General features: G+C 44.1%; 1 protein-coding gene across 1 annotated transcript in view; it reads left to right on the top strand.

Annotated features, from left to right (window-relative positions):
• Positions 1-4,642: 4,642 nt before the first annotated feature.
• LOC142184831 (cytochrome P450 2G1-like) overlaps positions 4,643-19,164 on the top strand; it is a 70,181-nt gene continuing 55,659 nt past the window's right edge. The window contains exon 1 of the mRNA XM_075259930.1: positions 4,643-4,703. Coding sequence (XP_075116031.1) covers positions 4,702-4,703 — 2 coding nt within the window. The 5' untranslated portion in view covers positions 4,643-4,701. The remainder of the gene's footprint in view (positions 4,704-19,164) is intronic.

The following is a 19,164-nucleotide window of genomic DNA, read 5'->3' as shown; positions in this document are numbered from 1 at the left end:
GACTAATGATGACACGCCATGTCAGGTGGGACACACCCCATGATGTTATCAGCATCACCAGGGCCCGCCCACTATGTCAGCAATGTCCTGCCCACTCACCACCCGAGATCCAATCAGATTTGTGTAAACCTCAATTAACACATCGGCTACTTTGTATCCCGGTAAATGACATGGCCTCACGACTGTTACGGATTTATGGTCACATACTATATTACACTGCTCCTGCAGCAGCTTATCTCAGGTCCCAGGGCTGTTATCTCTCTATGTAACACTCAGCTAACCCTCAGTCCATTGTGTACAAGCATCTACATATTATCTGATGTGCTCCAGGCGGTGCTGACACACTGGATGGGAAAACACCTTTAATCCATATTGGTAGTTTGCTAATATTAAACATGTCGGGAAAAAGAAAATCTAATTTGTGGCAAACAATGAGAGCTATGAAGGAGCCCGAAGTCACAGAGTTCTCCTCAAGCGGAGCTGAAGGGGATCATCAACGCCAACAACACGCTCATTATATGGCGTCACAGCGAGCTGCTGAAATGTCATAACAATCACGGGCAGAGTGCGAGAAACGAGTTTAGTGGCAGGCCATTTTGACAGCTGATGAAACGCCGGAGCAGGCAGATTATCAACGCCAATAACGCTCATTATATGATGCAGGGTGCACATATTATTAAGGATGCATGTACTATGGGGTGTTGATACCTCATGGACCCATAACACAGGTAGACATTATATCGGAGAGTAGAATAAAATCATCACTGATAGTTCTTCATGTGCCCAGGTAAGGTCCATATAATTGGTGTCTGATCTGTTGTTTATGCTCTGTAATGTCTGGTGGGTGTGGTCAGACAGAGGGCGGGATTCACAGCTCCAATCAGAGGCAGCCATGTAGGAGCTCAGAATCACACCCCCTTGTCTTTTCCTGCCTGACACCGCCCTCCTGACAGTACAGACACAGAGGTACCAAAACTAACAGCATTGATTGCTCAGCAACGGTGGGGCTAGAGAAAAAATTCCAAATGCACCAGAATCAGAGGAGTAGCGACTATTAACAGATAGGTGTTAGTGGAGGTGGTGATAGGTCATCTTTAAGTCCTTGCCTGCAATGTATTATGGGGAAGCTTCCTGGTCCTTTCCGGGTCACCTGATTCTGCTTTTCTTTGCTTCTGTGTTTGGGATTCACCAGAGCCTGAAACTTTTTTAAAAACTGATCCTTTGACCCTTCTATTGTTTGCCAATTCTCTATTTCAGGCCACATTTAGTATTTGTTCCAGTCTTGTCCAGAAATATTACACGATGTCCAACTTGTGAAGTGAAGACAAATAACTCAACAATGATCAGGATTTCATGCCAATTGCCAACAAATGGTTGCCACATTTAGATTCCCGGGCTCCATCTCCATCCTTCGCCTCTAGGGCTTTGGTTATAGAAAGGACAAAACAGAAGTCATATAGTTGGAGTCTGTATTCTCTATAGACCTAGCAGAGATGGATTTACTGACACTTTTTCTTAGTTTTTGTATCTCATTCCTCATCTTAGTTGTAAGTTTAAAATCTTTTTGGAATGGTGGAAAACTCCCCCTTGGACCAGCCCCTCTACCACTGCTGGGTAATGCCCTGGATATAAGAGGTGAAAGAGAGTAAATCCAAGGATATATAGTGGATATATAGTGAAGTCAATCTGTACTTGGCTGAAGTCAATCTGTACATGGCTGAAGTCAATCTGTACATGGCTGAAGTCAATCTGTACTTGGCTGAAGTCAATCTGTACATGGCTGAAGTCAATCTGTACTTGGCTGAAGTCAATCTGTACATGGCTGAAGTCAATCTGTACATGGCTGAAGTCAATCTGTACATGGCTGAAGTCAACCTGTACTTGGCTGAAGTCAACCTGTACTTGGCTGAAGTCAATCTGTACATGGCTGAAGTCAATCTGTACTTGGCTGGTTTTCTGTAGTTAAGAGTCTTTATCCAAACATGCCCAACATATGAGAAAAAAAAATATTTCTGCTGAATAAGACGTCAGTCTATGTATGGAGGTCACCTATCTCTCTCCCAGTGGCAGACTGATGTACTGTATGTGCAGCAGGTGTCCTCCGTGTGACTAGTGCACTGTATATACATCAGGTGTTGCATTTGTCTAACATGTATATAGCAGATGTGTACGTGTACCTTGTGCAGTGAGCGAGCATGTGATGAAGCAGCAATGTCTGTTATGTATGTGATACTTATTGCATTGCTGGAGGCAGATACAAGGACTGGCACAGGGTCAGACTAGTAATACAATGGTGCAGCAGACAATAGGAAAAGTTAATATACAGATCTTTTATTTCAGCCACAGGGTCAAACCAGCAAACAAACCTGCACCGAACTGCATCTGATATGTTGCTGTGGAGTTCCCTGGATTTATTGCAGAAATAAACCTGAGCATCTGATGTAGCTGACAAGTACAACATACAGTATATACTCCTTGTACAGTATATACACTCATTGTACAGCATATACACTCATTGTACAGCCTATATACTCATTGTACAGTATATGCACTCATTGTACAGCATATACACTCATTATACAGCATATATACTCCTTGTACAGTATACAGTGTTGGCCAAAAGTATTGGCACTTCTGCAATTCTGTCAGATAATACTCATTTTCTTCCAGAAAATGACTGCAATCACAAATTCTTTGGTATGATTATCTTCATTTAATTTGTCTTCAATGGAAAACCACAAAAAGAATTGTCAAAAAGCCAAATTGGATATAATTCCACAGCAAACATAAAAAAGGGGGTGGACAAAAGTATTGGCACTGTTTGAAAAATCATGTGATGCTTCTCTAATTTGTGTAATTAACAGCACCTGTTACTTACCTGAGGCACCTAACAGGTGGTGGCAATAACTTAATCACACTTGCAGCCAGTTGAAATGGATTAAAGTTGACTCAATTTCTGTCCTGTGTCCTTGTGTGCACAACATTGAGCATGGAGAAAAGAAAGAAGACTAAAGAACTGTCTGAGAACTTGAGAAGCAAAATTGTGAGGAAGCTTGAGCAATCTCAAGGCTAAAAGTCCATCTCCAAAGACCTGAATGTTCCTGTGTCTACTGTGCGCAGTGTCATCAAGAAGTTTAAAGCCCATGGCACTGTGACTAACCTCCCTAGATGTGGACGCAAAAGAAACATTGACGAGAGATTTCAACGCAAGATTGTGCGGATGGCGGATAAAGAACCTCGAATAACATCCAAACAAGTTCAAGCTGTCTTGCAGTCCCAGGGTACAACAGTGTCACCCGTACTATCCGTCAACGTCTGAATGAAAAGGGACTGTATGGTAGGAGACCCAGGAAGATCCCACTTCTTACCCAGAGACATAAAAAAGCCAGGCTGGAGTTTGCCAAAACTTACCTGAGAAAGCCAAAAACGTTTTGGAAGAATGTTCTCTGGTCAGATGAGACAAAAGTAGGAAAAGGCATCAACATAGAGTTTACAGGAAAAAAAAGAGGCCTTCAAAGAAAAGAACACGGTCCCTACAGTCAGACATGGCGGAGGTTCCCTGATGTTTTGGGGTTGCTTTGCTGCCTCTGGCTCTGGACTGCTTGACCGTGTGCATGGCATTATGAAGTCTGAAGACTACCAACACATTGTGCAGCATAATGTAGGGCCAGTGTGAGAAAGCTGGGTCTCCCTCAGAGGTCATGGGTCTTCCAGCAGGACAATGACCCAAAACACACTTCAGGTCAGCACTAGAAAATGGTTTGAGAGAAAGCCCTGGAGACTTGTAAAGTAGCCAGCAATGAGTCCAGCCCTGAGTCCCATAGAACACCTGTGGGGGAGGAGAGATCTCTTGATGGCAGTTTGGAGAAGGCCCCCTTCACATCTCAGGGGGGACCTGGAGCAGTTTGCCAAAGAAGAATGGTCTAAAATTCCAGCAGAGCCTTGTAAGAAACTCATTGCTGGTTACCGGAAGCGGTTGTGCGCAGTTATTGTGTCTAAAGGTTGTGCTACCAAGTATTAGGCTGAGGGGGCCAATACTACTGTCCGGCCCATTTTTGGAGTTTTGTGTAAAATGATCAATGATTTGACTTTTTTTCATTCTCTTTTGTGTTTTTTTCATTACAAGCAAAATAAATGAAGATATTACCAAAGAGTTTGTGATTGCAATCATTTTCTGAAAGACGAGTATTATCTGACAGAATTGCAGGGGGGCCAATACTTTTGGCCAACACTGTATATACTCATTGACAGGTGTGGTCTGATTAGACACTGGGTTTTGTCTAGTGTTGGGTGAATCAGTGCACACCTGAACCCGAACAATTTGGGACATATTTGCAGTAATATATTATACTCTGGGGTCTCTTCACACTCCAGAGTATAATAGGTTTAGGCCCAAGGTAGGTATAAAAAAATTAAAAAAAACATTTCTGCTCACCTTCCCTCAAATCTTTTGGATTCCATTGTATGATAATTTCCCATCTGGATCTATCTGAATAAGTTTGCCCGAACTGGAATATTGTTGGACATAACACATCTTCAGAGGTTCGCCCATCCTTACTCTTGCCATAAGAAAAGTTACTCCATGAGATCGGATCCTTACACTATTAGTATCCACCCATAGTCCTAATCCGGCCTCTACATAAAGAAGACAGAACGTTCTCGGAGCAGAGAGATCACCTGGAAGGACGACCAGCAGTCAGGATGTTCTCCTCAGAAGATGTTACTCTCCTCCTTACAGCTGCCTTGTCTTGTCTTGTCTTGTTTTATATATAAGTTTAAAGTATTTCTGGGGAAAGGGGAACTTACCCCCTGGACCTACCCCCCTGCCGATACTGGGGAACTACCTACAGCTAAGTAAAGGGAACATGGTGACCTCTCTGCTGAAGGTAAGTCTACAGGGAGCAGTTTACAGACATCTGTGGCTATTGATCTCAGTGCGTTGTGTCTCCTCAATACTCACCATCTTACATCCCATCCATTATCATATACATATTGTTATTACTAAGGGTTTTGCTACTTCTTGGAGCTTACCTATGCACCGCCATATGGGCATCCTGTAGGTCTAGATGGAATTCCTCTACGACGTTTTACAGGATTTATTTGTTGCAATGTAATTCTGACCTCTCATACATGGGAATATTCCCTTCTTTTTAGTTGTCGATGTTTTCCTATTACCTGTATATGAGAATACCCTTTTAACACCTTTCCATTGTGTGCCGTGTGACTTAACCCCTAAGATGCTGTAACCAATAGTGACCATGGCATCCTAGTGGTTAATTATTGGGGATTCCCTCTTGCAATGAGATTTTGGAGTTCTAATGGTTTTCCATGACAGCCGGGAGGACAACAACCGACCAGTAACAGGACCTAATAGTTAGAACTGTCCTATATACTGCAGTACAGAAGTGGTGCGATATAGTCCAATATTGTCCTCTGCCGACCTTCAGGTTCCATTATACTTATAGGGAACCTGCCAATGTTTCCGTAGATGTAATTGATATGTTGGGATTTGCCAAAACAGGAGCGTTTTTCTAATCTAAGCATTTCCACTGCAGATTATTTCCTACAATGTGTGGATGGGATTAGCCAGAATCCCATCCACTATGCAGTTAATGTAAAATGTCACGTTTACACTACTCGGGGCCCCGGCCTCACATTGGTGGACAAACTCCCAGCCCAGTAAGTCGATAACATTGGTATTAAATACATCTATTGTTGCGTAATGTGGACACTAAATATCTACCAATCCCATATATTTATGATGCCACTACAATCTAGTCCTGAAGCCGCTGATACTTGTGTCTGGTATTTCACCTGATAGTGTTAAAATCGATGGACACACATTGTCACCTCGGTTACCCCTCGTTCACATCTGCTTTGGTATTCCGTTTGGGGGAGTCCACATAAAGACCCCCAAACGGAATATGAAACACATTTGCAAGCGGTGAGCAGTGAAAGCCCACAGACCCCATAGACTATAATGGGGTCCGTGTGCTTGCCGCGAGATCTCTACAGTGAACATGCGGAGAGTAAAGTACTTCACAATCTACTTTCCTGCCCGCAGGATTCATGCAGGCAGTGCGTGGAGAGCACATGGACCCTATTATTGTCTATGGGGTCCGTGTGCTTTTACTGCACAGTGTTTGCAGTTGCGTTCGGTATTCCGTTTGGGGGTCCCCATGCGGTTTGAAATAGTCACCGACCTACCCTAGATACACGACTGGTAGAGATCTCATTTTTAACTTACACTAATACATTTGTTTTTAGATTGTCTCGTCAGAGAAGAGATTTTTGTTGTAATGAACTTATGGAATACTAGCAGTACCTGCGACCTCGTCCGCGGCACCCTGATCCCCTGCACAACCCACCTGGAGCGCCGCGCAGGCTCCTCCCTTTGCCTTGTGGCCGCAGCAGGCCCTTTCCCCACCTTGCGGCCCGCTGGCTCCCTTTCTCTCCTCTCACCCTGGCAACCGCCCCTTTTTTCTGTACCCGCTCCCCCATCTTTCCAAATGAATGGGTTTGGAAACATGCCAGCAGGTTTCTGTCTCCTGCCCAGTTTTGAGCAGGAAACGGAAACCTGCAGAACGGAGTACGGGCGCAGATGTGAACGAGCCCTGAGTTGCGTTTGGGTCCAAACTTGGCAGTGTAAAATAACCCTAAAGGGAAAGCAGAAGAAAGCAGCATGGTCAATGGAGAAAGAAGCATTTTATTCATTATTAAGATATATTACAAAGTTTCTTCTATTCACTTCTATGATTCATTTATGACTTGTTGTATTTGCTTTAAGTAAAATGTAGCAGTAAATTAAAAATGCTGCAAAGAGAAAAATATCAGATTATTCCCTTGAACATTTTTAACCCCATGTGGTATGAATGAACAATGTCACTTTCATGCATTATATCCATCCAGCTCCGGAAGAAATACGGAGAGGTGTTCACTGTTTTTCTGGGGTCCCGGCCGGTCATAGTGGTCACAGGATACAAAGCTGTGAGAGAAGTTTACGTGGACAGAAGCGAGGACTTCTTAGCTCGCGGGGATGTATCTGCCTTCGATTTATACTACAATAACTGTGGCGAGTAATTTCTCTAATTTATTATTCCCATTGACTTGAATCCTAGATACTATGTAATAATAGAAGCATTAATATACAGATGTGTCCATTCGGGTTGAGCGGAAAAGATCGGATTCCGATCGGTGATCGAGTAAATTTCACGATGGCAATCGGAATTTCGACCCAATCTTTTCCAGCGGAATCGAGGTCGGAGATTGTTTCAAGATCGGTTCAACCCATAGGTGACTTTTCCCATAGAGAAGCATTGACTAGGGTTGAGGACCAATCCTCGATCGAGCAAATTTCATGATCGGCTGGAAAATGATTGGAAATCGGATTTTGAAATCGATCCTGAAATCTCAAAATCGGCTCAACCCCAGTGTCCACCCGTAAAAAGGGTTTACAAATATTGATGATCAATCTTTAGGATAGGTTATCAGTAATTGATCGGGGGTAGGGGGTGCAACATATGGGACCCCCACCAATCTGCTATTTAGTGCTTCGGCTTTTCATTGAATACTAAACCCAATATGTTACCCTGGTATTACAGGGTATTACATTTATATAGGACCGAGCTGCACACAGGTCACATGACAAATGACATCACAGTTCTATAACCCCCACTGATCAGACATTGATGACCTATCATACTAACCTAGGCTAGACATTGCGGAAAGCCTATTTGTCTTGTTGCAGATTTTGCCACGTTCTTAGCTCACTCAACTGGAGTGAATATAAAATTGTAGAAATAAAAATCAATCCAATGTATTTTTATCATTCAGGGATTGCTTTGACAAATCACATGGACAGATGGCGGGAACTTCGGAGATTTTCTCTTTCCACAATGCGGGATTTGGGCATGGGAAAAAGGAATATGGAGGATCAGATCCAGGCGCAGGCTCAGTGTCTGGTGGAGGAGCTTAAGAAGACACAAGGTTGTTACAGACAATAACATGTCTCCTATCTGATGGTTCCTTACACATAAACTTCTCTTATAAAACAAAAATATAAAACCTCTGATAAATTTACACATCATGTAAGAAAATGGAAATTTCTTCCATTACAGAAACAGAAAGAATAGGAAATTCTAATGGGTTCAACCAAACAACCAGAAACATTTGAAGTTTGCGACTTGTGAATGGCCATTATACTTTGGGGGTCTCTTGTCACACATTGCACAGTAGGGGTAAACAATTCTCAAGATTTGGCTTTCGGTAGGAAATTCCTACAAGTCATTGTCCCACCCCAATGGGGAGGTATCTCGTAACTCTAATTTTCCCTCGGACCTCCGCGATGGCACCTGACCATTAGTTCTACCAGTAATTTCCTTAGAACCCCGTGACTGCCCTGCTTGTATTTCTAACATTAAATATCGATGTATACACTGTTTACCAATAAGTATTTGGACACCCATACAAATGAAGATCTCTGGGGTCGTGATGTACATCACGCCTTCCATCATTAAAGGGGTTGGCCACTTTCAAACCAATATTGACAAACAAATGTACAATAAAAAGATACAATTTTCCAATATATGTTCTGTATCAATTCCTCGCGGTTTTCTAGATTTCGGCTTGTTTTCATTTATTCTGTTTAGTATATTGGAACATTGTATATCTTTTTATTGTACATTTCTTTGTCAATATTGGTCTGAAAGTGGCCAACCCCTTTAAATAGGAAACAGCATTGGCATTAATTGCATGCAAGATGTCACGGAGTGCAGAGTTGTCGAATTTTGAGAAAGGGGTAATTGTGGGCCGCCATAGAAATGGTTGATTCTTAGGGACATAGCAAGCGAACTGAATTACCCAAAATCGACAGTGGCCTATGTGATTACTGAGTGGAAGGTGAACGGTTTAGTTGGTTCGTCCAGTTGACGAAAGGAGCAAGAGATGTCACCATAGATAAAGTTGCTGGTTCCACCACCATGTTCTGAGTGGGGGAGAAGGAGATTTCCCTTGCACGAGCCAGGCAATTGAAGAGGAGGAACCTGTTGCAGGATTGTTTAGCATTGTTCCTCATTGTTCTACCTCATAAAAGATTTTAGTAAAACTAATTTAAGGAGAAATCCTGTTGTCGTTCTTGTGTCCCATCCTGCACAGATTACAGAGGGGCAGGAAGTAAAGATGGGAAGATGGGGATAAAAACCTTTTTATTTTTTTGTGGTGGGGAGGGTTGGTGAAGTGAGAAAATACATAATATAGAATTGCATTGTCTCTTTGGAATTAAAAAAATTTTAATAAAAAAATTTAGATGAATATTTCAGAAGGACTGGTAAGTAGGGTTGAGTGATCGGGATCGGAAAAGATCGGATTCTGATTGGGGATCGAGTAAATTTCACGATCGCAATTGGAATTCTGACCCGATCTTTTCCAGCTGGATCGAGGTCGGAGATTTTTTCAAGATCAGCTCAACCCTAAAGTAGCTTTTCCCATAGAGAAGCATTGACTAGGGTTGAGGATCGGGATCAGAAAAGATCGGATCCCGATCGGCGATTGAGCAAATCTCACGATCGGGATCGGCTGGAAAATGATCAGAAATCAGATTTTGAAATCAATCCTGAAATCTCAAGATCGGCTCAACCCCACCGGTAAGATGTCCAGTTTTATACATATGCAGCAAGGGGTTAAAGGATAAGACATTGGATAATGGGTCAGTCATACAGGTAGGTCGGTGGCTCCACTGATTTTTGAGAGGGCTTGCGATGGATCACATCCTATGCACTTTTTGAAGCACCTGGTGACAAAATTGTATATAATGTATAAATAGATAACGTTCCTGCATTCTGTCTCTTTGCGCTCTAGAATCTTTGGTGGATCCTCAGGACTACCTCAGTAAAGTTGTCTGCAAGATTATTCTCTCCATCATGTTTGGGCACCACCATGTTTATGATGATGCAGAACTCCAGAATTTTGCCTTCTGGATGTCTACATTAGGCAGCACTGCAAGCTCGGCATGGGGCCAGGTAAGAACTAAAGAAGGTTGGATTCTTACAACAAACAAGTAAAATTTGGGGAAATTTTATCTTCAGCATTTTGTCAAAAGATAAGAGAAAATTGTTGACGAGAGAGTGGTGAGCTTGGCTGTAGAGCGCAGCAAGGTCTTTTAAACATTTGAATATCTTTGTGGTCTTTTTTTTAGATGTTTTAGAAGTTACAAAGATGGGGTGGGGTGGATGGGTGCTTGTTTAAGTAACATTCTCTGAAAAGTTAAAGTTCTTGAAAATCAAGAGATTGACTGGCCTGGGAAATAAAAGCACGTGCAATCTGGTGTACAATAGAGTCTGGGGTACACATACAGCCAATCAAAGGGTTGCATTGTCCGATATAGATTATTAAAACATAAAGGACATCATGGCTGGTTATCTGGAGGACACTACATGTATGAGAAGATAACCTGACCACAATAAAGACATCATGGCTGTTTATCAGGAGGACACTACATGTATGAGAAGATAACCCGACCACAATAAGGACACCATGGCTGGTTATCAGGAGGACACTACATGTATGAGAAGATAACCTGACCATAATCAGGACATCATGGCCGGTTATCAGGAGGGGACACCACATGTATGAGAAGATAACCCGACCACAATAAGGACATCATGGCTGGTTATCAGGAGGACACGACATGTATGAGCAGATAACCCAGCCACAATAAGGACATCATGGTTGGTTATCAGGAGGACACCACATGTATGAGAAAATAACCTGACAAACAATAAGTACATCATGGTTGGTTATCAGGAGGACACTACATGTATGAGAAGATAACCTGACCACAATAAGGACATCATGGCTGGTTATCAGGAGGACACTACATGTATGAGAAGATAACCTGACCACAATAAGGACATCATGGCCGGTTATCAGGAGGGGACACTACATGTATGAGAAGATAACCTGACCACAATAAGGACATCATGGCTGGTTATCAGGAGGACATTATATGTATGAGAAGATAACCTGACCACAATAAGGACATCATGGCTGGTTATCAGGAGAGGACACTACATGTATGAGAAGATAACCTGACCACAATAAGGACATCATGGCTGGTTATCAGGAGGACACTACATATACAAGAAGATAACCCGGCCACAATAAGGACATCATGGCTGGTTATCAGGAGGACACTACATGTATGAGAAGATAACCTGACCACAATAAGGACATCATGGCTGGTTATCAGGAGGACACTACATGTATGAGAAGATAACCTGACCACAATAAGGACATCATGGCCAGTTATCAGGAGGGGACACTACATGTATGAGAAGATAACCTGACCACAATAAGGACATCATGACTGGTTATCAAGAATTTCTGACAATTCATAGGCAATAGACAATTACTGAATGTATATCCATTGGCAACTGATCAAGACAGAAGGCTATCACCACTAATATTTATCTTTTGTGTATATACTTGCATATTATTATATTCATTGGATAATCCTTTAATAATCAGTTACACATCATATATTTCTGGCAGTGTTGTCATTGTCACTTACTATTCTCTTACTTTAGCTGTGCGAGATGTTCCCCTGGGCGATGAGGTTTATTCCTGGGAGACATCAGACAATGTTCGTATATATTAAAAGATTCCAACAGTTTGTGAAAAGAAGAGTGGAAATGAACAAGAAAGCTCTGGATGAGAATAATCCCCGGAACTATATCGATGCTTTTCTTATTAAGATGAAAAAGGTAAATAAATAATGGCCCCAAGAGCCTTAAAGGTTCCTCCAGATCTGAATGATGAGCGGAGCTTCTAGCATAGGATCCCCAACATGACAGGGCAGGAAACAACATATCAGGACACAGAATATTCCATGCATTGTGGTCTATGAATAAGCAAAATTATTAACAAATCCATTTATGCAGAAACGCAGCGATTTTTGTTTCAGATTTTGCTGCTTTTTTTTTTTTTTTTTTTTTTTTTTTTAGCCAAGGATCCTATAGTTACTCCAGTGGTCCAGGGCCTAAGACTTCTGTAGGATTTCAAATAGTACACAAGGGGTTAAACACCTCTACACCGGGGAACCTCCATGGTTGTCCATTCCTGGCAGGGAAAGAGAACAATCAATAATAATAATAATAATAATAATAATAATAATAATAATTCTAAAATATAACAAATATTCTCTTATGGTTTCTTATTCCCAGGAAAAGTCTAATCCAAACAGTGAATATCATATTGGCAATTTACTGAGCAGTATTATGCAGATATTGTTTGCTGGGATAGAAACCACCAGCACAACCCTGACCTACTCCTTACTTCTTCTCATGAAATACCCAGATGTCCTCAGTAAGTAAAGAAAACCTTTCTAATGAGTTGACGTTTGTAATTTTATGTAATAGCCCTGCAGATAGATAGGTTACTGTCACCAGACCCCAGCCCTGCAGATAGATAGGTTACTGTCACCAGAACCAGTATATCACCCCAGCCCTGCAGATAGATAGGTTACTATCACCAGAACCAGCATATCACCCCAGCCCTGCAGATAGATAGGTTAGTGTCACCAGAACCAGCATATCCCCCCAGCCCTGCAGATAGATAGGTTAGTGTCACCAGAACCAGTATATCCCCCCAGCCCTGCAGATAGATCCAACAGTGCTTTCTCGTTATGAATCATTGCCTCCATTGCCAAGATATTGTTGTTTTGTCAATTTGCAAATGAGCTCTTTGATGCAACTAGGGCATAGTCTTTGGACCAAGGACGTAAATGGTAACAGACTCTTTAAGTTCCCTTTGCATATTGATAAAAACTGTGAAATCAGATGCACCAATTCACATGGGGAAAATACCACTTAAATCAGGTGACCCGATCTCTCTGTAGGGCTGTGGTTATATACTGGACTCTGGTGACAGACTCCCTTTAAAAGACTGGTTTAGGAGAATGGGCCCATATCACACCATTGCAATACCCCACTGTGCACCTGCAGTAATTTTGTCTTCATTGCAATGCAGATGAACATTCGGTTAGTCACTCACTGAGTTTAGAAATCTATTTCACTTGGTTCCTACAACACTATGTAAAATATTGAGACCATAATGAAAAAGCACATTTCTCATTACTACTAGGCAAAGTCCACAAGGAGATTGACAAGGTCATTGGTCGGGACCGATGCCCCAAGATTCAGGACCGGAACCAGATGCCGTTCATTGATGCTGTTATTCATGAAATACAACGTTTTGGAGATGTTCTCCCAATGGGTGTGCCAAGGAGAACTACAAAAGCCATTACTTACAGAGGGTATTCCATACCTAAGGTAGGTACCGTGAGATATGTGGATATAAAGACTGCTGGGAAGTAGGACATGGGGTGTCTTACTTATAGAGTTGATGGTAGATTATGTCCACAAAGGATTACTCTTATAGGCACTTGACATACATAAGCAATACTCAATGATTAGTGTAGGGCGAATCGAATCATACTGAGCTGGGGTGGACCCAAATATTCTACATTATTGTAAAAACCATAAAAATTATGTTTTTTACAATAATGACAGTGTATGACAGTGTCATACACTATGTATTATACATATACTTAGTGCTAGGAGTCCTGAAAGTGTCATACACTATGTATTATAGATAGTGTCATGGTCTGGGGTTGCTAGGTGGGGTGGCATAGACACACAAGTCCAGTTTATTTAGTCCAGAACAAAAGTAGAGTTTTATTTCACTCACAAAAGGTAGTGCAGCACCCCCTCCATTACTTGACCAGCCATCGGCTTACATATCCCCCCCTCTTCTCCAGACCGGAGGGCTGGGCATTTGTGGCCTTTATACAATGCACCCTTGACAGGGCATCAGCGTTTCCCAATAATTTCCCTGGACTGTGTTCTACATCAAACACAAAATTTTGCAGAGACAGGAACCATCAGGTAACCCTAGCATTTCTGTCCTTATTGATTTTCACCATGTAAGGTGAGCATGGTCAGTGATCAATTTAAACTTTCTCCCCAGGAGGTAATACCTCAGAGCATCAAGCGCCCACTTAATGGCCAAACATTCCCTCTCTACAATGGCGTAGTTTTTCTCAGCGGGAGACAGCTTCCTGCTCAGGTACATTACTGGATGCTCCTCACCATTTACAACCTGGGACAGCACTGCTCCTACACCTGCATTTGAGGCATCTGTCTGCACCAGGAACTCCTTCCTAAAGTCAGGGGCTATCAGCACTGGCTGCTGGCATAGAGCTTGCTTTAACCTCTGGAACGCCTCCTCTGCCTCTGGTTTCCAGTGGATCATCACTGACTTCCCACCTTTCGTCAGGTCCGTGAGAGGAGCTGCAATAGAGGCAAAGTTTGGCACAAACCTCCGATAGTAGCCCGCACTGCCAAGAAATGCTCTGACTTGCTTCTTGGTCAGTGGTCTTGGCCAGTTTTGTATTGCCTCCACCTTATTGATTTGGGACTTTATTACCCCTTTTCCAGTGACATAGCCCAGGTACTTGGCTTCCTCCAGCCCTAAAGCACATTTCTCAGGGTTGATAGTAAGGCCTGCCTCACTTATGGAGTCCAGTACTGCATGCATCTTACAGAGGTGACTTCCCCAGTCTGGGCTATGAATGACCACATTGTCCAGGTAAGCTGCTGCGTAGTCACGATGTGGCCGCAAGATCTGGTCCATCAACCTCTGAAAGGTAGCAGGAGCTCCATGCAGTCCAAATGGCATAACCCTGCACTGGAACAGACCTTCTGGAACAACAAAGGCAGTTTTCTCCTTGGCTTCTTTAGACAAAGGTATTTGCCAGTAACCTTTTGTCAGGTCCAGTGTGGTTATGTACCTGGCAATACCCAACTTCTCAATCAGCTCATCAACCCTGGGCATGGGATAAGCGTCAAACTTTGAAATCTCATTCAATTTTCTAAAGTCATTGCAGAACCCCCAAGTACCATTGGGCTTTGGTATCAATACAATTGAGTTAGACCACTCACTTTTGGACTCCTCAATCACACCTAACTCCAGCATACGTTTAACCTCAGCTGACACTACCTCCCTACGTGCCTCTGGTATTCTGTAGGGTTTGAGGTTTACTTTCCTCCCAGGTTCTGTCTCTACATGGTGCTCTATTAGGTGTGTACGGCCTGGTAGATCACAGAACTTACATCTATTTTTCAGCAGGAACTCTTTTGCCTCTTGTTGGGGCACTGAGAGGGTCTCATTCACACGGACTGGAGCGATTGGTGGCAACGATTCACCCACCTCTGTATTTGAGGCCACCAAGGATTGCCTCTGGATCCAGGGCTTAATCAAGTTCACATGGTAGATTTGATAAGGCTCATACATTTCTTTGGAACAAAGTCCCCAGCTATCAAGCTAGCATGCGCCAAAGTGATCAGGCTACCAACGCCTGGACAGGACAACCATTCACCACAATGTTACAGACCTGTGGCTCAGTCTCTAGTCCCGTTGCCACAGCACAAACAGGGCTTGCAAATAATGATTGACGCTTACTAGCGTCACAGTCCATTGGCTCAAAGGTGAATGGGCACTGGGCAGCAATATGTCCTCTCTCATGGCATCTCCAACACTGTACCAGCCCTGGTTTCTCCAGCAGAGAGTCCCTTCTTGGGCTGGTGGACTGTCTAGAGCAGGCATGTCAAACATGCGGCCCGCGGGCCGCATGCGGCCGTTTACAGGCATATCTGCGGCCCGCACAAAAGTCTCAAACTCTGTGTAGACGTGATGTGACGTGATGACGTCACATCATGTCTACGACTGTTAGCGCGCGAGAGAGAGTGCGGCGGGGGAGCGACGACTCGGAGTCGTCGGACAAGGTAAGGCAGTTCTATATACTGCCGGAAAGCTGACAGTGCGCTGAGTTCAGCGCACTGTCGGCTTTCCCGATGTGGGCCCAGTGTGAAGAGCTTACGGTCCCGGTACCGTAGCTCTTCTATGGTCAGAAGGGTGTTTCTGACACTCAGTCAGAGACGTCATTCTTCACAGCACAGCCAATCGCGCTGTGCTGTGAAGAAGGTCCTCTTTAATGTGTGTGCACATAGAGGTGGAACGTGAAACAGAGGGCAGATGAAGGAGGGAACGGCATGACACTGGGGCAGAGATGGAGAGGACGGCATGACACTGGGGGCAGAGATGGAGGAGGGACATGAATCTGGGGCACAGATGGAGGGGGGGACATGAATCTGGGGCAGAGATGGAGGGGGGGACATGAATCTGGGGGCAGAGATGGAGGGTACATGAATATGGGGCAGAGATGGGGGGACATGAATCTGGGGGCAGAGATGGAAGGGACATGAGTCTGGGGGCAGAGATGAAGGCAACATGAATATGGGGGCAGAGATGGGGGGGACATGAATCTGGGGGCAGAGATGGAGGGACATGAATCTGGGGGCAGAGGTGTGGGGACATGAATCTGGGGGCAGAGATGGGGGGACATGAATCTGGGGGCAGAGATGGAGGAGAGGACATGAATCTGGGGCAGAGATGGGGGGGCATGAATCTGGGGGCAGAGATGGAGGGGACATGAATCTAGGGGCAGAGATGGAGGGGACATGAATATGGGGGAAGACATGGGGGGGGACATGAATCTGGGGGGCAGAGATGGGGGGACATGAATCTGGGGGCAGAGATGGAGGGGATATGAATCTGGGGGCAGAGATGGAGGGGACATGAATCTGGGGCAGAAATGGAGGGGACATGAATCTGGGGGCAGAAATGGAGGGGACATGAATCTGGGGGAAGAGATGGGGGGACATGAATCTGGGGGGCAGAGATGGAGGGGACATGAATCTGGGGGGCAGAGATGGAGGGGACATGAATCTGGGGGGCAGAGATGGAGGGGACATGAATCTGGGGGGCAGAGATGGAGGGGACATGAATCTGGGGGGCAGAGATGGGGGGACATGAATCTGGGGGCAGAGGTGTGGGGACATGAATCTGGGGGCAGAGATGGGGGGACATGAATCTGGGGGCAGAGATGGAGGAGAGGACATGAATCTGGGGGCAGAGATGGGGGGGCATGAATCTGGGGGCAGAGATGGAGGGGACATGAATCTGGGGGCAGAGATGGAGGGGACATGAAACTGGGGGCAGAGATGGAGGGGGGACATGAAACTGGGGGCAGATGAAGGGTGTATATGTAAACAGATAATTTTCTTTTATGAAACTAACAAAATCTTCTCAGAGAACAAGGCTGACTGATCACCACTTATCTAAAAAAGATTGAAAAAAATTATAGCAAATAAATGTTTAGTTTTTAATTGCTGTATTTTTGTTAAATATATGTTGCTGTTACATATTACTGCTTCATATCTTGTTTTCATGACTACTGTTAAAATACGTGTGTGACATAAGCTGCTGTGTGCGGCCCTCGCTATAACCTCTTGTTACTCATGTGGCCCTCGGGGTACCCTGAGTTTGACATGCCTGGTCTAGAGAACATATCTCGAGCTCTTTTCCCTCTGCTCTCAAATAACGGAACAGTCTTATTGGGAGGTGCCCTCCGCCGGGTGTTCCTGGGGGATGGTTGCGCTATAGGGTCATCACGGAGTTGCGCCTCAGTCGCCAGGTACCTCTTCAGAAGGCTGATGAGCTAGTTGACATCTTTAGGGTCTCCATGTCCAACCCAGCGCTGCAACGCAGGAGGAAGAGCTCTGGTGGACCAGTCTAGGACCACCTTCTCCACCAGCTTTGCAGAGGTACAGGTGTCTATTTCCAGCCACTTTCTCACCAGGTGAATCAGGTCGTACATCTGGGATCTGGCAGGCTTGTCCATATGGTAGCTCCAGGTATGCATCCGCCAGGCGTGGACAGCAGTGATTACCCCCAGCTGAGCAAGAATTTCCGCCTTTAGTTTATCATAGTCCTGGATATCTTGCTGGCAGAGGTCATAATAGGCTTTCTGAGTTTCACTGGTCAGATAGGGTGCAATGATGTCTGCCCAGTCAGCAGCTGGCAGTTTCTCCCATTCGGCCACTCTCTCAAACACAGTCAGGAAGGCCTCCACGTCATCATCTGGGGTCATCTTTTGCAAAGCTCTTTGCACAGCCCGCTTCTCATCTCTGTGCTCCACAGGTCTTTGTGGGCTAGTGACACCAGTCTCTTTAAGGAGTGCAATTTGCTCCATCAGCAAATGATTTGTTTGTTGTTGCTGCACATTGGACTGTACAAGATGCTTCAGTATCTCCTTCATAGTCTGGGTCTGTATAGCGGAAGCGGTAGTGCAGCAACAAAAGGAAACAATACAAAAATAAATCCCTGCCCGGCTAGGCTCTAACTAAACATAGAATAGGTTACCTCACCTAGAATAACAGAAATCAAAAAGCCAGTAGAATCATTCAGGACACAGCTCCAAAAATATGACCTCTCTGTCAGCTTTCCAGCCAAACTCTGCTGCTGGAGTTGACTTCTTAAGCCTCCTAGACAAGGAGACTCTCTGTAGCTGAGTCGCTGCCGGAACATCCCCAAAGTGTGGACTGGAGGGGGGTGGAATGACAGGTCCCACTACCAACCTACCTGCCATTCCTAAAAATCCAGCCCAGTAACCGGAACTTTGAAATAACCCTCAGCAGACAGAATTATCTACTGAGAAACATTCTTTCTGGAGTTTTCTCATCTCACCCACCTTAGTAGTCTGGGTGAGATGTACACCCCCTCCATTACCTGACCAGCCATCGGCTTACAATATATAGTCCTAGGAGCCCTGACAGTGTCATACACTATGTATTATAGATATATATATATATATATATATATATATATATATAGTCCTAGGAGCCCTGACAGTGTCATACACTATGTATTATAGATATATATATATATATAGTCCTAGGAGCCCTGGCAGTGTCATACACTATGAATATATATATATACTTGAATATAATGAGGAAGGATTATGATATAACTCCTGGATTTACCAGATCCTCCACAGACGCTTTGTGGTCACTTTTCACTTTTGCTAATTTATGGAGGTCCCAGGAAGTGACAAAACCTTTTCACTATGAATCTTCTGATAGGATTTGCTAAACCAATCAACCCTCTTCATCTGCATTGTCTTCCAGAACACCAATGTGTTTCCAATGTTGTCCTCGGTGCTGAAAGACCCTTCCTGCTTCCCGTACCCAGATGAATTCAACCCCAAGA

Source organism: Leptodactylus fuscus, chromosome 11 (genome assembly GCF_031893055.1).
Source record: "Leptodactylus fuscus isolate aLepFus1 chromosome 11, aLepFus1.hap2, whole genome shotgun sequence".
In the NCBI taxonomy this organism is placed as follows: Eukaryota; Metazoa; Chordata; class Amphibia; order Anura; family Leptodactylidae; genus Leptodactylus; species Leptodactylus fuscus.
This window is presented reverse-complemented; position numbering and strand designations above follow the sequence as displayed.